Source organism: Schistocerca nitens, chromosome 1 (assembly GCF_023898315.1).
Source record: "Schistocerca nitens isolate TAMUIC-IGC-003100 chromosome 1, iqSchNite1.1, whole genome shotgun sequence".
Lineage (NCBI taxonomy): Eukaryota > Metazoa > Arthropoda > Insecta > Orthoptera > Acrididae > Schistocerca > Schistocerca nitens.
The window spans coordinates 1,063,101,630-1,063,126,268 of record NC_064614.1 but is presented as its reverse complement, the minus strand read 5'-3'; the positions used below and the strand labels follow the sequence as shown (position 1 = coordinate 1,063,126,268).

At 38.3% G+C, this 24,639-nt stretch overlaps 1 protein-coding gene and 1 non-coding gene across 2 annotated transcripts in view; both read left to right on the top strand.

Moving 5' to 3' along the window:
* LOC126226731 (DNA-dependent protein kinase catalytic subunit-like) overlaps window positions 1-24,639 on the top strand; it is a 563,510-nt gene that overhangs the window by 244,681 nt on the left and 294,190 nt on the right. Inside the window, exons 21-22 of the mRNA XM_049942233.1 lie at window positions 4,023-4,251; window positions 8,903-9,428. Coding sequence (XP_049798190.1) covers window positions 4,023-4,251; window positions 8,903-9,428 — 755 coding nt within the window. The remainder of the gene's footprint in view (window positions 1-4,022; window positions 4,252-8,902; window positions 9,429-24,639) is intronic.
* Trnai-uau (transfer RNA isoleucine (anticodon UAU)) lies at window positions 22,183-22,256 on the top strand. Its single transcript has one exon. It is a non-coding gene; the product is annotated as a tRNA-Ile (tRNA).

Here is a 24,639-nt window from a genome sequence, read left to right as displayed (position 1 = left end):
CGACGGTTTCCAGTCTTGCACAAGGATGGCTGTGTCATCCATGTAGATGGCTAACATCATGTTTTGTGTTGCTGGGAAGTTGTTAATGTACAGGTTGAACAAGATGGGCTTCCATGGGGTACTCCAGCTTGGATACTGTGTTGTGTTGATTGTTTGCCCTGCAAGTCGTTGGTGAAACATCTGTTCGTTAGATATGAGTGTATGAGACATAGGAGTCCATCCAGGAAACCATCTTCGCTTAGTTTGCATATAAGGCCGTTGTGCCTAAGACAGTCGAAAGCATTTTCAATGTCCAGAAACATTATTGACATCTCTCTAATCACTTTTCTTGTGTTGGGGTTTGACAATAGCTTGGAGTTAGTGATGCTTTATATATTTCAGATAACGCAGGGCTTAATATATAGGAACAAATCTTTAGTACTCTATTGAGAATACAATCAAAACAATATGATCTCATATTTTCTGGAGAATATATAATTTTCTTGATTTCAGAAGAAGTAAGTGATATTTTCATATGGTTGAATTTTTATGAGAGTTGCTTTTTCAACATACTGGTGTGATTTTTCTCTTGAACCATTTGTCCCTATGCTTTCTCTTATATTTAAGACAGGTTATTAAATATATCTGCCGGCTGTGACCCACCATTTATAGCCTTTCCATTCAGGTCGATTGTAATGTTACCCTGTTTGATGGCTGGTTGTCCTGCCTCTTGTTTCAGTAAATTCCACATAACTTTGTCTGTTGTCAGAAAGAACAATTTTGGACATTATGTGCATGTTCCTCGATTTTTTAATAACCTTTTTTATTAATTTTGAGTGGTTTTTAGTAGTGTACAACTACTGCAGGATCTCTACTATTTCTTGCTGACAGACATATTCCCCTTTTCCCTTGCACAAGTTGCTTTAGTGTCTTTAGTGATCCTTGGGTTTTTACATCACTGTTTAATGTCCTTTCTGATAACCTGATAGAGAAGGCTGTTTTCAAATGATGATATGAATTTATCATGGACTGGATTAACTTTGATGTTAGCATTTGGTTCATTATAAATTTCAATCCAGGTCATCTCTTGTAAACTATCATTAGAAACATTTGTTGTGGAGTATCAGTAATTAAAGCACTGTTTTACATATCCTAACTAACGTTGCATCATGATCAGAGAGCATATGTTACTGGGTAAACAGTTATTTTCTTGTTTTGAGCTTCAACAAAGAAAACATTATCAGTTAGTCTCACTGATTCCCCCCCCCCCCCCCCCCCAATGTTGGAAAGTTAATTATTGAGCTCTAATTGTAGGATCCAAATAAGGTTTCTAGATCATTTTTCCTATCAGAATCCTTTCTAAAATCTACGCTGATGTCACCACAGACTATTGACTGCTTGCTGCTTTTTGACAGATAGCGTAATAAGGAATCCACGTTCCTCATAAACACTTCAAAATTTCCCAGTGGGTTATATATATATACAGTTCCAATTATAAATGAAAAGTGAACTGTTTTTAATTATTAGTTCATAAGCACACACTTCTGTGTGCTGATCACTACAAAATGTACTTGTCTTGATGTTTGTGAATTGTCTAACCTTGTAGTTAGGTGGTGCTTAGATAGGTGCAGGATGTTTATCTTTTCAGAGCTCTCTAAATTTTCCAGACAAGAAGCTCTTCTACCATTTTATTCAGTGCTCTTAATATTTTGATGAAGTAATCTAACCTGCTGTATATATCCCTATCTCCCAATTGTAGCAACAGGCACTGTACTCGTTTGATATTTCATTTCAGTCAGCAACAGCGTGCTCAACTCATTGTTCATATGGCTCACAGAAGTATTAATCCAGGGCTGGCTATGATACTGTAGGATCTTCACAAATCTTATTTTTGCGTGTATAGTTGCTACCTCTGTATGCTCTTCCTAATTTGTCCTGTACCATCTGCCTACACCCCTCCCATAGTTACTACCTAGCAGCAAGACTCTCTTCTTTTTAGTCTCTTTTGCTACTGAGCTACACTTACTTTATTTGCTAGAAGTCTGCTGTACCATATTGTAACCTGTAGCTGAATGTACCATATTGTAACCTGTAGCTGAATGAGGCTCTTCCCATCCTGCTTCAGGTAACAAATCAAATTTATTCAATACTGTAACCTCCAGTGCAGATGAAGAAGTTGAAGAACTGTTCACCTTTCACCCATTACTTGTTACCTTTACCCAGTTTACATGATCTTTTTTCCCCTTCAACCTGTCTAGTTCAAATTTCACATGTTCATATTCAAATTGAAGGGCACAAATCTTTGTCTCCAGTTCAGCGATTTCTTGTGTTTTTTTGCAGAGCCGTACAAGAGCCTCATTGAGTTCTCCAGTCAGTTCCCTAAATAGTCAGTCACCCAAATGAAACTCCAGCCCACAGTCTACACTTACCATTCCCTCTCTGACTATCCTACAGCAACATCCACACTCATCACTCTTTGCAACACAGATTACATGCTTAAAATATAATTAAATCACTTAACACACATTATACTAAATGAAGTTTCGTTATGTGTGAGCCACAAAATTAGGCCTGTAAATTAGTCTTTCAGGAGTATGACATACGATAAAAAAAGTTAATTATTTCCACTTTCAACATGAACTTTGCACTCACAAACTGCAGATCTGTTAATTAACTTATTGACAGTTGAATGTAACTTTTAATGAAATTTTAATGTATGCAGACTGTATGTAAACAAACTACTGATGCAAAGGTTTCTAAATCAAACCACTTAAGATATACACTATTTTACAGAAATGTAAACTCAATGATGAATAGATACTCTACTGAAATTGCGGGAGGGAAAAAATAACAGTTAAATGGGATTCTCTAAGTTTACTGTGCCAAAAGGTGAACAAAAATATGGCTACAAACCCGACTTTATGAGCTTTCCGCATTTTCTGGAGTAGTACGTAAGGAAAAGTAAATCATTAATTTTAAGCTTAAAAACACACTCCTAATACATGTATTTAATGAGTAATGTGTACTAAACTGACTGTTATTACAATCTACATAACTTATCTTTACAAAAGTGCAAAAATTCATGTCTCACCTGGTGCAGGGCTGCCAGTGACCCAAAGATGGAGTGTGACAGTACTTTTCCCTCAGTATCAAACTGCCTAAAATATATTATTTTATGTTGCTTAGAAGTTTGAAAATGTCTGTGAATTCATTCCTGATGCTATCAGTTTGCTTTGCTGTATACTGTATCCAACGCCATGCTCTTCACTTCATATGATATTTCAGAGTTTGTGTCAATCTTGTTCAAGTTTTTGTTCCTTCAGTTCATGGTAACACAGTCATGGAATGTGTCCCTCCCAAAATGAATGATAATTGAATTCTTTTCAGTTAATAACACTGTTACTATGTGAAATGTTAATTTCAGTTTATTATTAATGAGCAGCAAGTGAGGAAGATGTTTAAATTTTAGAGACTGTTCCTGAAATTTGCTTGGAATGATTTGCTAATAGCTGTGGAAAGTACAAACCACAGAAACACCATCTGTCTACCTGTTTTTTGTCCTTTTATAACTGAATGTCATTTTTGTATTAGTAGTCATATTTGTTCTATGTAAGTGCTGCAATTCAGTACATGTTCACTGGGTTATTTTCAGACACACTATATTACTCACTTGTAATTTTCTAAATTATATTACTCACTTGTAATTTTCTAAATTTTAGAATCATTGTGACACTATATAAGCTGTCTCATAAATTGTTGCATATGAATATTCATGGGAGTAATTGAAGCTTGAATGTGTTTTTATTGCTGAATTTTGTTATTAAGTAATCTTGCATTTTCTGTCATATTTGTATTCAGTAGTAAAATGCCTTAATATTATTTTTTCATTGTTTTTGCAATAATTGTATGTTACACAGTATCATATGATCATTCAATGTAAAAGTTCCAAACAAGTTTAGCAACTTCTTAATACAGTGTGTGAAGTTATGTTGTGTCTCCATTATCTGAAACTTATGTTATGTTCATGCTTTTCTTAATTGCAGGTGTAAAAACTACAAAAGAATTTGTTTCAAAACTTGTATCTGAAAAAGGTGTGGCTTATGTAACAAGGATTTGTGATGCTGGCCATATACTTGAATTTTCTGAAGACTTCGAAAACCTCCAAAGAAGTCAGCAGTGGCTAACTGTTCTAACAGCAAGGCTTGATTGCTATATATGGTTTATCGAGGAAGAATTGCTGCAGCTTAGTGTGTTGCTATTACAGAATGGAAGGTTTGCCTTATTCATTTTACTGCATTCCAGTTGTAGGCACTGTAAATGTTATTTGAGCAGCCTTTGATGTTATTTGCTTCACAGCTTGAAATAAAACAACTATGTGGTCTCTGAGTACCAAGTATTCAATCACTGTGTTGAAACACTGTTAATAGTATTTAAAAAAATGGTAATTGAATGCAACCTGTTTTCCAGTATTTGCTTATCAAGCGGGAGGTATATTCCAAAAGCACTCTCCAATTCACTTTCAGAAAAGCTGTAGATGGTAGCACAATTCCCTGAAATGTGTTAGTCTCTGCAGTAGTACTCTTCTAATTACATTGCAGCAGCATCTCAGCCATAAAAGTTACTCACATTTTATGTTAATGACCTCAAAGATAGGGAGAAAGTGATAATTGATGTAAGGAATGTAGTGGCATAAGTGATGCATGACAGCAAAGGAGAGTCACCTAAATACTCAATTCATTGTTATCAGAATACTTCATGTTCTAACTCATCTCAAAGGTGTTTGATAGGCTCAGATCAGAACTCTAGACAAGCTAATTCACTTTTGGAATGTTGCTGTCCAGAAACCTTTGCCTCACAGATGCTGCTTTATGAAAGGGTGCATTGTTGTGCTAATATAAACAATCATTGTCTTTGAACTGCTCCTCTACTGTATGCAGTACACAAGGATGTAAAATGTGCTCATATTCTTCTACATTTGGAGCTTCCTAAGCACAATAATGGGACTATGCCCAAAATACAAAAAAAAAAAAAAAAAAAAAAAAAACACCTCCATATCCTACCACCACCTCCACTGTACATCACTATTGGCACCGCACATCAAGGCAGGTAACATTCTCCAGGAATTCACCAAACCCTAGGTCTTCCATCATATTGCCACAAGGTGTAGTGTGATTCATCACTCCAAATCACATGTTTTCAGTCATCCACTGTCCAGTGGCATCACTCTTTCTGCCCTTCCATTGTTGAAATTTGGAACTCGTGTGTGTTTCGTTCAGCTGATTTCATGTGATTTTTTACAACCACCCTCCACAATGCTCAGTAGTCCCTGTCAGTCCATACACGAGTTCTGCCAAGTCTTGGTTTAGCTGTAATTGTTCCCTCACATTTTCACTCCAGTCATCAACAGGAAATGGGTGACATCCAGTAACTAGTACACATGTGAAGTCATTAAGCTTTCTTGGTCAATCCATTGTGCTGTTACTGCCTCTCTACTGAGAACACAATACTTCCTGCCTCCTTTTGTTCTGGCGGGCCCACCTCTCATGACATAAAGTGTTCATTTCTGCATTATGTAGTGGAGTCTGAATAGTCTTGATCAGATCATGTATAATCTGATTGGAAAGTAAATGTTGAAAATCTCTATTTTTATTGTGTATTTCACTGCCTGAATCATTGCGCTGCCATTCCCTATCATCTTGGTATCATTGCTAAGTAGGTATATATTCCGTAGTTGTGTATTTATTCTTCTGTTCCTGGGGTTGTGTTACCTACAAGTGTGACGCTAAGCTCTCTCATCCATATGTAGAACGTCATTTCTTCCCTGTGCCTTATCAGTGGACCTCGTTGTATTTTAGTAAACGCTGTTTAAGTTTTTAGATATCCATGTCATCTTGGTGTTTTTATTCTCTATCTGTTTTTGTTGCATTTTAATTGTTATCTCTTATGTAACAACTTTCCCCATTACAATCAAGTCAGACATCTCAGCACCCCTTTCTACTTTAATCTGATCTCTGTCAACTGTTCATCTAATGTATTCATCGAATTTTTCAAAAAAAAAAAAAAAAAAAAAATAATAATAATAATAATAATAGCAATAATCATCATAAGCAGGCTTGAAGTGATTGTTATAAAACTTTGAAAGTTTTTACAGAACTTGAGTCTTGCACTTGATGCTAATAATTTGCAATAGTGTGGGCAATTTGCAGTAAAATTTGGTGATACATGCACATAATAGAGAAATATATATCATACTCCGCTATGAAATAATACCTACAAAAAAAATAAAATTTTCTTCGCCTTTCGTACAACACTGTGTATTGAGACTTCACAGCTACTTTCTTATTAATTTTAAAGTTCTGTGCGTGCCTGGAGCAGCAACTGTAGGATTAAATTTTTGTGAAGAAATAATAAGCAGCACCTCTTAGCACTTCTTACAAGAAATAGAATTTTTTAACATTTTGCTCACAAAAATCAAGCCACTTCTCTGTTATGTTCTTGGAAGAAAGATTAAGGAAAGGCAAACCTACGTTCCTAGCATTTGTAGACTTAGAGAAAGCTTTTGACAATGTTTACTGGAATACTCTCTTTCAAATTCCAAAGGTGGCAGGGGTAAAGTACAGGGAGCGAAAGGCTATTTACAGTTTGTACAGAAACCAGATGGCAGTTATAAGAGTCGAGGGGCATGAAAGGGAAGCAGTGGTTGGGAAGGGAGTGAGACAGGGTTGTAGCCTCTCCCTGATGTTATTCAATCTGTATATTGAGCAAGAAGTAAAGGAAACAAAAGAAAAATTCGGAGTAGGTATTAAAATCCATGGAGAAGAAATAAAAACTTTGAGGTTCACCGATGACATTGTAAATCTGTCAGAGACAGCAAAGGACTTGGAAGAGCAGTTGAACGGAATGCACAGTGTCTTGAAAGGAGGATATAAGATGAACATCAATAAAAGCAAAACAAGGATAATGGAATGTAGTCGAATTAAGTCTGGTGAGGCTGAGGGAATTAGATTAGGAAATGAGACACTTAAAGTAGTAAAGGAGTTTTGCTATTTGGGGAGCAAAATAATTGATGATGGTTGAAGTAGAGAGGATATAAAACGTAGACTGGCAATGGCAAGGAAAGCATTTCTGAAGAAGAAGAATTTGTTAACCTCGATTATAGATTTAAGTGTCAGGAAGTATTTGTATGGAGTGTAGCCATGTATGGAAGGGAAACGTGGACGATAAATAGTTTGGACAAGAAGAGAATAGAAGCTTTCGAAATGTGGTGCTACAGAAGAATGCTGAAGATTAGATGGGTAGATTACATAACTAATGAGGAGGTATTGAATAGGATTGGGGAGAAGAGGAGTTTGTGGCACAACTTGACTAGAAGAAGGGACCGGTTGGTAGGACATGTTCTGAGGCATCAAGGGATCGCCAATTTAGTACTGGAGGGCAGCGTGGAGGGTAAAAATCGTAGAGATGAATACACTAAGCAGATTCAGAAGGATGTAGGTTGCAGTAGGTACAGGGAGATGAAGAAGCTTGCACAGGATAGAGTAGCATGGAGAGCTGCATCAAACCAGTCTCGGGATTAAAGACCAGAACAACGACAACGAGTTACATGTGATCATTTGACTGTTGGATATGTCATTTTTCTTGTCTGTTAATGATGAAAATAGCCTGTTTCTTCCTTGTTTATGGTAATGTATTTCTTGAGGTTTTGATGGTCAGTGTCTCAGATATGTTGTGTTTTTTAGTTGCAAATGTAGTTAATGTCTCCTCCCCCTTCTCCACCCTCTCCCAATTCTCCCTCTTTCCTCCCTCTGTGATCTTATTGTATTGTATAGTACTGTATTTACACTAACAGTTTATGTAATTTGGTTTTACTACAGTAAGATTTTCTTGATGGTAGCGCATTACTTATTGCCATTTTATTATTTGTACATATGTACACGGCTAAATATGATATGATTTTTATTGCTGTAGTTTTAATTTCATCATTTTTAGCACCTGTAGCATAATGTTCTTTCACTAAAGTGCACCATCCTTGTGAAGAGTGCGTGAGCTGTACATTGGTGAATTATTACTCAATGGGTATTCTTTTAGCATTATGGAGGTGAAATTTTGTATTTTACTTACGCCTTTCGGCTAACAACATGTAATGCAGTAACTGCTACAACATGTAACCCAGTAAGTTTTAATAATTGTCGTCTCCACTGTTAACCTGTTTGGGTTGCCACTAATATTCTTCCGAAGGTGATGATCTTATAAACATTGAAACCATGCTCCAGAGATTTAAGTAAACCTTCCATTTTGTAACTTATTGACTGCTTATTATTTCTTCACAAAGTTTTGTTATTAATATTGGTAATTTTTAATCTGCTGAGTGGACTGACTTGGTGGATACTCAGATTTGACTGAAAAGATAATTCTCATTCTCCACTGTTGAAACTTTGATACATCACAACTTATGATCAAATACTTTCTCGTCCTGTGATAAGTAATTATGATTATGATGGAATAGTGCTTACCTGTTAAGCTTTTCTAACCATAACCTGTACCAAAATATTTAAATTTATTTTAACGTTGGTAAAGGGAACTCGTGGATCCTTGGTGAGAAAGTTCTTTTCTCTTTTCATTGATACAATATACTCTTGCACTTGTTGTGAAGTATGGTAAACATTATGCTATAGCTGAATATAGGCTCTTAGAAGTAAGTAGGAAAAGAGATGTTACTAAGTTATTGTGTTAGGGGTATAATGATTCAATTGAAAGGATAAATTCCTGTCCAGCCTAAAGACTTTCTATTAAAGATATTATCAATGTAAATAAATTCCAGCAGAAATTTGGATACCAACATTATCAAAAATAGAGATTATTATAGCTCATAAGCTTTTAGACATTTCAAGTAACTTAATTTTACATCCTTGTTTGTTTTCAGGATATTTCAAGCAGCAATTTATTTTGTGAAGAAATTAGGCCTTAAAGGGGCAGATGACGATCTGTGTTCCACCGCAACTCCAACAGAAGTTGAAAATTACAGAAGATATAAGTTTGTAGCAACTGAAAGACTGTTATATTTTATATTTATAGTTTGTAAGGCAAGCCAGCAACTTCAACCAGTCTTCCCCAGTGATTTCCTCAGTAGTAATGAGCTATGGGAATTTATATCATGTTGTCTAATCAAGCCCACAGAAATGGGTTTTGGAGCAGATTTTGCTGAAACTCATCAGACTTTTTTGACAACGATGGAAAAGTTGATGAAAATTCTGAAAGCCAATTTACCTCCAGAAGCTCTGAACTGCTTGCTTGAAAATTTATCCAAACTTTTAAGAAATTACAGTGATTTATTATTTGGATCACTTGAAACTTCTTTCAAGTCGGACACTGTCCATGCCAGTCAGAGAGATGCCGTACAGGCAATGAGTACACTTATCAAAAGTGAATTATTTGAGCAGGTCATTGAGGTGAGTGTAATCAGAGGTTTACAACACATTCTAATGATTTATGATAAGTTTCTTTAAATAAATATGTACCTTAATACATCTTTATCGTGTGAGCCTCAGTGAGGATGTGATTGTAACTGAGTTATATATTTCATTTGCTTTCCTGAGTAAAAGTCACTTTGAAAATTTAGTGCATAATGTGAATTCCAAAATTTTCATAAACCTACTTTCACGTCTTCTCAAGAAAACCCTTCCTGAATTTGACTGCAGTATTTCTCTAATCAAGCCACTTATGAAGGTTCTGTGTGTGTTGTGAAAATTTTCTGGAAATGCTTGTAGCAAGAGACAGCCACTCCTGGATCCTCAAAATTTCACCTTTGGGTAGTTTTATTTTTCCTTTGGTAGGAGAAGGGGGAAAATTATGAGATCAGATTTGGATTGTTGCATTCTGAAATATTAAGATTGTAAAATGATCCATAAATGTTTATTTTGCTACCTCTGTGAGCAGGCCCATGTCAGTGTGTCAGTAAAAATGGTTCCTGTGCACACTTTAGTCATCTTTTCTACTTTAATAATGCTAAGGAAAGCATATTGCCGTATGTAAATATCTGGCTTCTGTCATAACCACTTCATAGTTGTTTTTTCCACGAAAGTTTGTGCTAGCAATTGAATGAAGTGACATAGTGTTTAAGACTTCATTCACATTTGGGAAATGCATGGTTCAAATCTCCTTTTGCCCATACAGATTCTGTTAAGTTTTTGTGCGGTTTCCCAAAATCACATTAGGAGAGTGTCAGGAACGTTCTTTTTATCATCCTTGTCCAATCCAGCATGTGCTTTATGTTTCATGACCCTATCATCAATGAGGTATTAATATAATCTTCCTCCCTTCCTTGCTGCTGAAAGCAAATGCAGTATGCAGCACTCATTTTTTGGCACACACTGCTCTCAACATTTTGATTAATTGATCTTCGTCAGGAAAGATCTAAGTCACAACTTCCTCCTCATGTCTTGCATCCAAGATATTTTATAACACACAGATGCCTCTTTGGTTGACCCAAATGATGACTGGGCACAATTTGACAAAACTGGAGTGCCTGAGCTGCGACATTCCTCTGTACCCAGAGCTCTACATCTACAGCTACACTCTACAAACCTCTGTGAGGCACATGGCAGAGGATGGATCCCATTGCACGAGTTATTAGGGAGTGTGGGCAGAACGATTGTTTGAATGCCTTTGTGCATGATGTAATCAGCCTAATCTTTTCCTCACGATCGCTATGTGAGTGTTACATAGGGGTTGTAGTATATTCCTGGTGTCATTATTCCTAGCCGTTTCTTGAAACTTTGTTAATAGACTGTCTCAGGACAGATTATGTCTATCTTCAAGAGTTTTCCAGTTCAATCCTTCAGTATCTCTGTGACACTCACTCATGGATCAAAAGAAGCTGTGACCATTTGTGTCGCCTTTCTCTGTGTACATTCAGTATCCCCCATCAAGCCTACATGGTACAGGTCCCACATTTGAGCAGTATTCTAGAACTGCTCACATGTGTGACTTGTTAGCAATCTCCTTTGTAGAATGATTGCACTTCCACAGTATTCTACCAATAAGTTGAACCCTACCACCTGCTTTACCCATGACTGAGCTTATGTGATTATTCCATTTCATATCCCTTCAAAGTGTTTACACCCAGGTATTTGTATGAGTTGGCTGATTCCAAGAGTGGCTCATTGATATTATAGTCATAAGATACTATGTTTCGTGAAGTGCACAATTTTACGTTTGTGAACATTTAAAGCAAGTTCCATTCTTTGCACTACTTTGAAATCTTATTAAGATCTAACTGAATATTTCTGCAGGTGCCCCCCCCCCCTCCCCGCCCCCCACTCGCTCGCTCACTCTCCAGATAGTATTTCATTATAGATAATTGTATCATTTGCAGAAAGTCTGAGGTTACTATTAATATTGCCTGCAAGGTCATAAATATACAACATGAACAGCAAGGGACCCAACACACTTCCCTGGGACACACCTGGTGTTACTTCTACACTTGATGATGACTCTTCATGCAAGATAATGTGCCGTGTCCTCCCTACCAAAAAGTCCTCAGTCCAGTCACAAATTTCAGTTGATACCCCATATGATAATACTTTTGACAATAAGTACAGGTATGCTACTGATTTGAATGCTTTTTGGAACTTAAGAAATACTCTATCTACCTGACTACCTTGGTCCAAAGCTTTCAGTATATCATGTGAGAAAAGTGCATGTTGCGTTTCACATAATCGATGGTGTTGGAATCCATGCTGGTTGGTATTGAGGTCATTCTGTTTAAGAAACCTCTTTATGTTTGAGCTCAGAATGTGTTGTAAGATCCAACAACAGATTGATGTCAAGGATACTGGATGGTAGTTTCATGGATAACTTCTACTACCCTTTTTGTAGACGGGTGTGACCTGTGTTTTTTCCCAACAACTGGACACAGGTTTGTGTTTGAGGGATCTACAACAGATTATAGTTAGGAGAGGGGCTAACTCAGCCACAAATTCAGTGTAGAATCTGACAGGGATTCTATTGGGCTCTGGAGCTTTGTTCAGTTTTAGCGATTTCAACTGTTTCTCAACACCACTGATGCTAATACTTACTTCATTCATCTTCTCAGTAGTACGAGGATTACATTGGGTTAATTCTCCTGGGCTTTTCTTTGTGAAGGAACATTTGAAATCAGCATTTTAGTTTTCGCTTTTCTAGCCTCAGTTTAAGTTTCTTGGACACTAATTTTGGTGCCATTAACAGCCTTTACATACAATCAGAACTTCTTTGGATTTTGTGAAATATCATTTGACAATATTCTGCTACAGTAATCACTCAAAGCATCACTCACTGTTCTCTTGACAGCCAGTCACGTTTCATTCAGCATCTCTCTATCTGTAGCCCTATGCTTTGTTTTACACCTATTATGCAGTAATCTCTCTGTCTTCAGAAGTTTCTTTACGGTGATTTTATAAGATGGAGGTTACCTCCCACTATGAACTATGCTACTGGGTGCATATCTTTCCAGTGCAGGGTCAGCTATTCTTTTAAACTTGAGCCATAGTTCCTTTACATACTCCTGCTCTGTGCTGAAAGTTTTAAAGTTCCTCATTGAGATATGACACTACTGATTTTTTAAAATCTAGTTTACTGAAAATATATCTTTCTGCTTGTTTAAGTTGTGTGTTGTACTTTGGTAATCATTGTTGCCATAACCATGTATTGGTCACTGATACCAGTTTCAGTAAGGGAATCTTCAAAGAGTTCAGTTCTGTTTGTTGCCGTTAGATCCCTAATATTTCCATTATGAGTGAGGTTCTTGACTATCTGTTCTATCATGCCCACCACTAACAAAACTATAATTTCCCAATTAATTGTTGGATAAGTAAGGTCTCCATCAATTATTACAGTATGCTTGGAGAACTTAGGTACAAGTGAACTGATATTTTCTCTAAAGTTTTTGGTTACATCAGGAAATGAGTCAGGTGGGCGATAGAAGAATTCAATTATTTTATGCCCACCCCTTATACTGAGTCTTGCCCAAACAATCTCACATGCAGCTTCAGTTTCAATCTCAGTAGATTTGAGTTTCTCGTCTACTGTGACAAGTTCACCACCTTCATTTCCTATTTGCCTATCCTTTTGATATACACTTCACTTTTCCCCGAAACTCACACTAGACATTATTCGAATTAATTTCTGTGTGATAATTATTTGAATACACGAATAATTCAAAGATTTATACATACAAATAAATTATTTGCATATAAAAGGATTATTTGTCTCTGCAAAGGCAAATAATTAATTGTTACTTATCATTTTTTATTCTTCAGTCAACTAACAAACAACATAGATTACAAAAACATTTTTTTTTTATAGTTTTGTTTCTGAGGCACAGCAAGCTATCTGTTTCATAAATATTGAATTATTCGTTATGGCAGTATGACTTGGTGGCTTAGTGAATAAGTGCCATACTACAAATCAAAATATGTCGAGTTTTCTGGAAGGGATATAAGTGATGAGCAACAGAAAAAAAATCCTAGGACCTACTAGAGATCAGTCATTTGTAAATGTGAAAAATACCACTTTACACTATGTTCTGAGTCCTTGTTAAATGCTGGTCTTCTTGTAACAACCTGGAAAGTCAGTTTAGAGGTCTTAGGAATACTATCTTCAGTAGCATCATGTCTGTAGGAGAGTTAGTGACAGAAGATCCCCGAGAACTGGCAGCATTGTTGCCAGCTATTAAATTTGAAGTGCAAATGGCCAGGTGAAAATAATAGTTATTTATAGAGTGGTAACAGCACTGAGGCATTGCAATAGGGACATAAACAAAACAATGTTACATTATTGGTTGAGGCAGATTCACAAAGCAGTCATGCAACTGTTAGGGGGCATCTTTTGGTCATCCTACTGTGGGAAAGCCACCATGATGTTCATACCAACCTTTGGGCTGTGCAGAGCTTTCTTTGTTTTACAGAGTAATAAAAATAACCTAATTGAATGGCCTTAGCATTTACACTGCTGTCCTTCCCCTGTCAACATGTAGAAACACTGTATGTAACTAGGCAAATGTAAGAATATAGCCAACAGAGTAATTTGCGGTACCTTCCTCAGTTGTACCAAGGTCACTGAAGGTGAGAGATGTGGCTCCACTTGATAGAACTACGCAATTTTGTTGTGTTATTAGTGCTTCAAAATGACTTAGCAAAGTAAGGATTTGTTAGCTGGTAATAGTCAACATTGACAGACTTTAAATCAGATGTCTCCTAAAACAGCAACATCAAGCAGCTAGATTCACAGTTGTCACTGACCCTATTTGACAGTAGGATTTTTAGACTTCAGACTGAAAGTTTGAGCAGGAAACATATTGGGGCTAATTTGTTTGAGTTTCTCATCTAAGGTTGTTCATAATAAGAGGCGGACTAATTAAACATCAAAATTTTACAGCCATTTAAAACAAAAACACGGGGAACAATTTGTTGAAGAATATCATATTTATGCTAAACAAATGAAATAAGGACAAAGAAAACTGAAAACTGCCACTTAAATATGTTTCACAAGATATATTTCACAGTGATCTTGTTAAGTTTTTCATGCACTCCATGATGCTGCTGAATGCTGTTGAAGGCTTACTTTTTATTGAAATGCTAAACAATTTAAACATTTCAGATTATGTTACAGTTTTAATTAGCTTAAGGATGCTAACTAGAAAAATAAACAATTTCCATCAGCGACATGTAATGATTTTACTTGTGATACAAGACATAGAATATTATTTAATCGGATTGATAAAAAAATCTACTCACCAAGCAGTGGCAGAACACACACATAAAAGATTGTTGTGATTGGCACGCTTTCGGAGCCAGTGGCTCCTCCTTCAGGCAGAAGGCTTGAAGGGGAAGGAAGAAGGGTGAAGGGAAAGGACTGGAGAGGTCTAAGAAAAGGGATATATTTTGGGAAAGTCACCCAGAACCACCGGTCAGGGGAGACTTAACATACTGGATGAGAAGGAAAGCCTGATTGTTGGGGACTGCCTCGGATGAGATTTGAAAACCTGAGAGTTTAAAGGTGGAAGGCAGGGTAATATGCAAGACAGAGATTACTTCTAAAACATCTTGCACGAGTTAATAAGAGTGAGGAGCTAAGTGCATTGCTCGTAACAGAGTTGGGAGGGGGTGGTGGAAAAATAGACGGGAAAGACAATGAAAGATGTAGAAAACTAAAACGAAGTGAAGCAAAAATTAGTTACAATGAAGAAAAGCTGAGACAGAAGAAATTAACATAAATTAAGGCCAGTTGGGTGGTGAGAACCAAGGACATGTTGTAGTGCTGGTTCCCATCTGCAGAGTTCTGAGAAACTGGTGGCTGGCGGAATAATCCAGATGGTGCTTGTGGTGAAACAGGTGCCGACTTCATGTTGCAGAGCATACTCTGCAACAGGATATTGTGAGTTGCCAGTATATGCCCTCTGCCTATGCCCATTCATCCTAATTGATAATTTGGTGGTAGTCACGCCCATGTAGAAGGCTGAACAGTGTTTACATAATAGCTGGTATATGACGTGTTGTTTCGCAGGTGGCTCTCACTTTGATAGTATATGTTTTGCCACTTATAGGGCTATTATAGGTGGTGGTAGGAGGATGCATAGGGCAAGTCTTGCAGCGGGGATGGTCACAGGTATAGGAGCCATAGGGTAGGGAGATGGGTGCAGAAGGAGCTTAAGGTCTGACAAGAATATTGCAGAGATTGGGAGGGCGACGGAGAGCTATTCTAGGTGTAGTGGGCAAAATTTCAGACAAAATGGATCTCGTTTCAGGGCTTGATTTTAGGAAGTCATGGCCCTGTCGAAGTAGCTGATTAACACATTACAGACCAGGATAATACAGAGTCACCTGTTTTGTGGAGGGATCAGCAGTACCAGGATTGGATGTGATGGCCTGGGAAATCTGCTTTTTAAGTAGGCTGTTGTGGTAATTACATGCAGTGAATGCTGAGGTGAGAATGTTGGTGTGTTAGTGTAAAGAGCCTGCATCTGAACAAATATGTCTGCCTCAGATGCCAAGGCTGTATGGAAGGGAACATTTGACATGGAAAGGATGGCAACTGTCAAAATGTAAGTACTGTTGTTTGTTGGTAGGTTTAATGTGGACGGAGGTGTGTAGCTGGCCTTCGGTGAGGATGAGATCAACATCAAGGAAAGTGACATGGGTTTTCGGAATAGGACCATGTGAAATTTAATTGGGAGAAGGTATTCAGAGATTCCATGAATTTTAGCAGCTCAGCCTCAACATGAGTCCATTTGTTAAAGATGTTATCAATGTATCAAACACAAATCCCAGGGGCTGAAGACTTATGGTTCCCAAGAAAGCATTCTCGAAGCGACCCATGTAAAGGTTAGCATAGGAAGGAGTAATCCTGGTTCCCATTGCCACACCTCTGATCTGTTTGTATGTCTGCCCTTCAAAGGTGAAGTAGCTGTCGGTAAGTATAAAGTTGACTAAGGTGAGTAGGAAGGATGTTATAGGTTTGGAATCAGGTGGGTGCTGACTGAGGAAATGTTCAGCAGCAGAGAGACCATGTACGAGGGGAATGTGGTGCCATCAGTGGTGACAAGCAAGGTGTGTGTTGGAAATTTCAGACGATCTAGGAAATGGTTGGTATCATTGATGTAGGAGGGAAGTTTTTGTACCATAGGTTGGAGGTGTTGATCAACTAATGCAGATATATGTTTGATCAGTGCTTTGAAGCCAGCAACTATAGGTTGGCCAGGATGATAGGATTTGTGGATCTTAAGAAGAAGGTAAAAGGTGGGGGTGCATGGTTTGGGTGCTGTGAGAAGTTGTGTGGATTGGGGTGTTATTTCTTGTGAGGGGCCTGAGGTTTTAACGAGGGACTGCAGGTCAATTTGAATCACAGGAATGGGATCTTGATGGAAGATGCTGTATGTAGAGGTGTCAGATAGCTGGTGTAGACCTTCACTAAAATACTCCTTTCGGTCAAGTACTACAGTGGTAGATCCTTTGTCTGCTGGGAGGCTAATGACATTAGTCATCAGCTTTTAGGGAACGTAGAGTTCTGCAGAGGACAGGTTAGGGTCATGTTCTAGGGATCTGAGGAAGGGTTGTGAGGCAGTGCTGGATGTGAGGAATTCTTGGAAGGCTTGTAAGGGATGATTTTTAGGTAGTGGTGGTGGATCAAGTTGGGATCATTGTCTGAACTGTTCAAGGCAGGGTTCAATGGTTTGCTGTTGGAAAGGTTTTGGAGTTTGGTTGCAAAGTGATATTTCCAATGGATATTACGTATGAAGGAAAGGAGGTCCTTCACCAAAACACCATGATCAAATGCAGGTTTAGGGCTGAAAGTGAAGCCCTCAGATAATTAAGGAGGGGAGAGTGCTTTATATGAGAGCTCAAGGACACTACTGTTATGACTGGTTCTTGGGATTATGGATTATTCGTGGTCTGGGAGGCAGTGGTGAAGGCTGTGGGATGTTAAGAAGATTGGCCAAGCTCAGTTTGTAGGAGTGGAGTGGTGGTTGATGTTGTGGCTGTTTAGGAAGCTGCAGAGGGACAGGAAGGGAAATACCACTGTTCAGGTAGTTTAGGAGAAGTTGGGATAGTTTTTTGAGGTGAAGTCTGTCATTGCCAAGTGATTTGCAAATAGTAAAATCAGACTGTGAGAACAAAGTCTTTTGCAGTAGCAATGATATGTAAAACATTCTCAGTTTTCTTGATGTGTCAATTCAGGATAAAATCTCAAGCTTTCAATGATAGCCTCCATCTTCATCCTCAGGAGTAACAGACAGTCTTCATTGCTGCTGTGGGGACCTTATATAGCCTGTGGACGGCTTCTGATTGGTTGGCGATTATGTACTGTTGCCACAGATGGTGTCAATGACTGCACTGGTGGCGCCACTGCTTCCGTGGGAACGTTAACACTGCAAGGAATGTCTTTCCTGCTTCTCTGCAGTGAGTGTTCATTTTCTTGCATCACTCAGATAATTTCTGTTACCACTGTTAAAGTTCTTCTCGCTCATTCTTATTTCAACAGCCTCCTGAATAACAGAATCCCAGTACGTGGAGTTATTGGACAAAATTTTTGTTTCATCAAATAGTATTTTATGTTTGTTAGTGAGGCTGTGCTGCGCAGTTGCCCATTTCACTAGTTCCATTTTCTTTCATGTACCATTGGTATTCTGCACAGCGGTCAGAAATGGTACGAATGGTCTGACCTATATAATTGCTTCCACACTCAAAGGGGATATTATAAATTCCAGCAACCCTGAGGCCAAGACTGTATGTAACAGGGCGCATCATCTTAATTTTCTTAGAATGACGAAAAATTGTTCTTATACTCCGTCTACCCAGGCTCTTCCTATTTTATTTGATATAGCTCCACCAAAAGGACGATCCACAAATGGTGGTTCATCCTGTGAGTCTGCATCATTTTCACGTTTCCTTTTCTTGTACAATGCTGCCTTTATATCTAGTGCACCATAACCATTCTTTTGGAACAAGTACTTCAGATGGTTAATTTCAGACTTCAAGTGGTCCTCGTCAGAAACAGGTTTTGCTCTACATACCAACGTGTTCAAAACAGCTCTCTTCTGAACAGGATGAGGGAAACACTGTGCATTAAAATATAAATCAGCTTGTGGTACACAGAGCAGCCGAGATGCCTGTCCACCTTTCATTGTACTGAAACATGTAAGAATGGCAACCTTCCTTCTTTCTCCATCTTGACATTGAACCAGATGTCCGTATGTCTGCTGTTCATCTGTTCCATGAATTATTCAAGTTCTTCTGTGCTGTGTGGCCAGACCATAAATGTATTGTCAACATAATAATAAAATAAGGATGGATGGAGGGGTGCCGAATTTAATTCTCCATAAGAAAGTTAGCCAATGAAGGAGACAACGGAGACTCCATCACCATACCATCCATCATTTCATAAAATTTACTACCATACAAGAAGCAGGTGGTCGTCATCGCATGCCGGAACAGCTTTATAGTTTCAGGAGGAAAAAAGCCCACCAGCATTTTCAAAGTGTCCTCCACAGGAACTTTTGTGAACATCGATACCAAATCCAGCCTGACTAAAATGTCATTTGGACCAACTCTAATATATATGAGTTTCTCAGTGAACACCTGGGAGTTTTTGATGTGATGTTCACAACAGCCAACTATTGGTGTCATCAACTTTGTTAGGTATTTGGCCAACTTGTAGGTAGAAGAAACAATTGCACTGACAATAGGTCTTAAAGGAACATTATCCTGGTGGATCTTCGGTAGTCTGTACAACCTGGAAGGTCTAGGAGCTCAGACTCTGAGATTTTACGTAACATCATGTGGTAGACCGGAGTTCTTCAGTAGCTTCATAGTTTTCCTGCTGTACATCAAAGCTGGGTCTCATTTAAGACATTTGTTCATACTGTCCTCCAATAGTGATGTCATTTTGCTATGATATTCGATGGTATCAAGAACGACGGTGGCATTTCCTTTGTCAGCAGGTAATACAAGATCTTCATCTATCCAAAGTAAATGGAGCCCCTCTCTCTCCTCTCTGCTGATATTAGATTTTGGAGGCTTAGCTGAGGCCAAAAAGCGACTGGTAATAAGTCTCACTTTGTCGGCGATTTCTGTGCGAGATGTCACTCCGCCTGTTCTACTCCACTGATAAGATCCACAATGGGTATAGTATGTGGTGTAAGAGGGCAAAGGAAAGCCACTGTCATTCTTAATGCCACCAAATATCATAGCAAAATGACATTATAATTGGAGGACAGTACGTACAAATGTCTTAAACCCTGAGAGAGTGGAAGTAATTATATAGGTCCGACCATCTGTACCATTTCCGATCGCTGTGCAGAACACCACAGGCATATTAAAAATTGGGAACTAGTGAAATAGGCAGTTGTGGAGCACAGCCTCACTAACATACATAAAATACTACTTGATGAAACAAAAATTTTGTCCAATGCCTCCACACACTGGGATTCTGTTATTAAGGAGGCTCTTGAAATAAGAATGAGAGAGAAGAACTTTAACGGTGGTAGCAGAAATTATCTGAGCGATGCATGAAAAAGAGCACTCGATGCAGAGAAGCAGCAGAGACATTCCTTGCAGTGTTAACGTTCCCATGGAAGCAGTGGTGCCACCAGCGCAGTCATTGACAATGTCTGCGACAGCAGTACATAATTGCCGACCAATCACATGCTGATCAATCAAAAGCCATCTATGGCCTGTATAAGGGGCCAACATAGCAGCAGTGAAGACAGTCAGTTGTTCCTGACAATGTTGCCATTCATCATACAAACTAGAAATTTTGTCTAAGTCATCCCGTATCTTCCTGTAGTCACTCAGCATACCATACACCACAGCATCATCAGCAAACAAACACAAATTACTGCCCACCCTGTCCAACAAATCATTTATGTGTATTGAGAACAACAGCAGTCCTATCATACTTCCCTATAACACTTACAACAATACACTTGCTTCTGATGAACACTTGCTGTCGAGGACAACATACTGGGTTCTATTAGGTAAGAAGTCTTCGAACCACTCACATATTTGTGAACTTATTCCATATGCTTGTATCTTCGTTAAGTCTGCAATGGGATACCATGTGAAACACCTTCCGAAAGCCTAGAAATATGGTATCTGCCTGTTGGCCTTCACCCGTAGTTCGCAGTATATCATATAAGAAATGGGCAAGTTGCTGATTCATGGATATGAGCTTCTCAATCACAAGAAAGTTCATTATATTCGAACTTGAGAATATGTTCAAGGATTCTGCAGCAAACTAAAATTAGGGATATTGGTCTGTAATTTTGCGGGTCCATTCTTCTGACCTTCGTATATACTAGAGTCACTTGTGCTTTTTTCCAGTCACGTGGAACTTTGTGCTGACCGAGAGATTCATGCAGGCTAGATAAGGGGCTAATGCTGTTGAGTACTCTTTGTAAAACTGAATTGAGATCCCATCCGAACATTGTGATTTATATGCTTTCAAATCTTTCCGCTGTTTCTCTACATCAGGGATGCTTAGTACTATGTCATCCATACCAGAGACTGTCCAATGTTCAAATGATGGTACGTTCGTGATTCTCAAACATTCTGCAACTGAAATTACTTTGGTTAACTGTTGAGCATTTACTATCTGAGGTTCTGCAAAGCATTAAGAAGAAGAAATAAAAGTGTTTATTTTGAATTGTTCTTGATTAATAACTAGGAGGTTTAAATTTATTGCCTTGGAGTTGACACGCACAGTGTCAACAATTTTTATTTATGTTACTTTGTCAGTGATACCAATTATTATTTACACCTTCTATCAAATATTTACAAAATATGTAACTAATATAAAATGTTCTTCTTATCCTTCTTCATTCAGCATACTGTTTGCTCTCTTAAGATGATCTCATACATCAAAAGTAACATATCAGTCTTAATTTGTAAATGTTTAATTTATGTGTATTAAAACAATATTGATTTTGCCATAAAGTTGACACTTGTTGAATAGCATTTTTAAATTCATTAATACCAATGTCATTGTTCCCTCCCTTCAGTAAAAAGGCTAGTATTGTATCATCTGCAAATAAGAAAAATAAAATTTGTATGATGGAACTGACAGTAATCACTTCTCTTTGTACATATAAGATGCTGCTGTGAACCTTCTGTCTTGCAAAAACTTTACCTTTTGCTCGAGGTGTCATGATGCACACTATTGAAACACAAAACTCAGTTACAAAGCATTCCTTCTAGTAATAACTTTTGATTTACTTGTTTTAATACGTTCATGTTGTAAACTAGTTCAGCTGAGGGAATACGTGATAACTGCTGTTAAATGTATTAATTAATAACTATCTGTTGTCATAACATGTAAGCTTTCACTGCCGGGATCTTCATTAATTGAAACTTACGGGCTGAATTGCCGTGGTCCATATATAAAACTACTTCTCCTTTCTGATGTTTCGTTGCCTACTGAGGGCAACATCTTCCGAGGTGAGTTGGTGACTGGCTGCTAGGCACTGGAGGTCCCGCCTATATAGAGCACTTAGATGGCGCCACCACTCATCACGTGCTTTCAACTTTAAAACTATCTCTGGCTAGTGCCATCTCTCTCGATTACAGGTATAAGGTACAATACATATGTAGAATTGTGGACAGTTGGGAATGTGAGTCTCACGGGAAGTGTGCAAGGGATAAGTCTCTGCAGTTGCGCTATTCATCTGTGTCCTCGGTGGCTCAGATGGATAGAGCGTCTGCCATATAAGCTGGAGATCCCGGGTTCGAGTCCCGGTTGGGGCACACATTTTCAGCTGTCCACATCGAGGTATATCAACAACACCTGTCGGCAGCTGAGGTTTTCAGTTAGTCATCATTTATTCCAGGGAAAAGCTGCACGGTCATCAACAGTGACTGTTCTTTCGAGAACAAGTTACTGTCTTCGTATATACAGGTAATCGATCGTCACTGTGTTGCCTAGTTTTAATCCTTCTTCTTTATTATTAAAATTATTTTTGTGCTTGTAGATCTCTATAGCTTCTCTATACATGCGGGTATAATAATGTGAGGTCCTAGCTATCATGTTTGTCTCACTAAATTTTATTTCGTGATCACCGTCTTTGAAAACGTGTTCTGCTACAGCTGATTTGTCAATTTCTTCCAATCTACAGTTCCTTTTGTGTTCCGCTAGGCGGGTATTAACACTCCTTTTAGTTGTTCCAATATAAACCATGCCACAGCTACACAGAATTTTATACACACCTGGGGTGGCTAATGGGTGTCGGGCGTCTTTCACCGATCTTAAACTTTCACTAATTTTCTTGGTAGGTTGAAAGATTGTCTCCACTTGAAACTTGGCCAAAACTTTCCCATGATGTTATGAATAAATGGAAGAAAAACTTTTCCAGCCGACGGTTGTTGTTGTCGTGTATTTTCGGACACTTTTCTTCTAGGGTGGAGTGCTTGATCTATCTCGCTGTCAGTGTACCCATTTTTCTTGAAGGCCATTCGCAAATGGCTTAATTCATTTTGCAAATAAATTGGCTCAAAGATATTATTAGCCCTGTCCACTAAAGTTTTTATGACTCCTCTCTTCTGCCCCTAGGATGATGATTCAAAACCTTATGTAAGTAACGATCGGTGTGTGTGTGTGTGTGTGTGTGTGTGTGTGTGTGTGTGTGTGTGTGTGTGTGTCTTTCCTATATACCTTGTGCCCTATAGTCCCATCTGCCCGTTTAGTAACCAATACGTCCAAAAAATTTAGTTGTCCATTACTCTCTTTCTCCGTGGTGAATTGTATCTTTGGATTGAAACTGTTTATGTGCACCAAAAAATCACTTAGTTCCTCTTCAGCATGATTCCATATCACAAAGGTGTCATCCACATATCGATACCATTTCAAAAGGCTTTTTTTGGCCGACTGTAGCACTTGTTGTTCGAAAAACGCCATAAATAGATTGGCAATAGCTGGGCTCAGAGGACTATCTATGGCTGCCCCATCAATTTGTTCATAAAACTCATTGTTATATCGAAAATAAGTCTAGGATAGACAATGTCGAAACAAAGCTATTATATCAGTAGGAAACATACCAGCTATGTAAGAAAGAGCTTCGTCAACAGGGACCATGGGGAAGAGGGATACTACATAGAAACTGACAAGGATGTCACTTGGACTAACTGTGATCTCCCTCAATTTTTCGATAAAATGCTCGGAATTTTTAATACAAATGTCAGTTTTACCTATATACAATTGCAACAAAGAAGCAAGATATCTAGCCAGCTCTTGAGTAGGAGCCCCAATGGCACTTACTATCGGTCTCAATGGGACACGGGGCTTGTGTATCTTAGGTAACCCATACAGTCTAGAAGGGTAAGCTTCCGTTTTGCAAAGGTATTTTTTATCTTCTGTAGGAATGGAAGAGCTTTTTATTAATCGCTGGGTAGCACTTAACACTTTTGCTGTAGGGTCCTTTTTCACTTTTTTATAGGTGGTAGGATCTTCTTCTGATAATCCTGACTCTTCAGCACAACAGTAGCATTACCCTTATCAGCAGTGACTACAATAATATTCCTGTCCGCATTAATCTCCCGTAACGCTTTCCTTTCTCCTAGGGATAAATTACTGCTGGGTGGCTTGGCTATATGTAATATCCTGGCTGTTTCCATCCTGAATTCATTGGCAGAATGCGGTGATAGCAGACAAATCTCTGCTTCTGTATTGGCAACAATATCTTCCATGGGACTCTGTGATGGAGTGATAGCAAAATTTCCTCCTTTCGAGACAACAGAGGCTTTCTCCTTGGATAGTTCTTTCCCGGACAAGTTTATAACTGTATGGAAATTGTCTGTAATCAATGTTTCCTGTTTTTGTAAATGCTCAAACTACTTCTTCTGTCTATTAGAAGACACTTGTGCCCTATGTTCCATAGATCAAAATATTAATCTATCCACCTTATTCCAATCACCCAACCGCATAGTATTGCTAATACATAAAGGAAGATTTAACAGTTGACTACTAGTTACTGCAAGTCCTCGACCGGTTTGGTGGATCCGCTCCCACAGCATCGCCAATTCCATGCGTAAATAAATTTGGTTCGCTTGCGCTGAATGGAACATTCTTCTCGCCTTCAAAAACTTCGTAACTGTCCCAGTGTCACGACAACATAGCAACTTTGTTCACTCACTT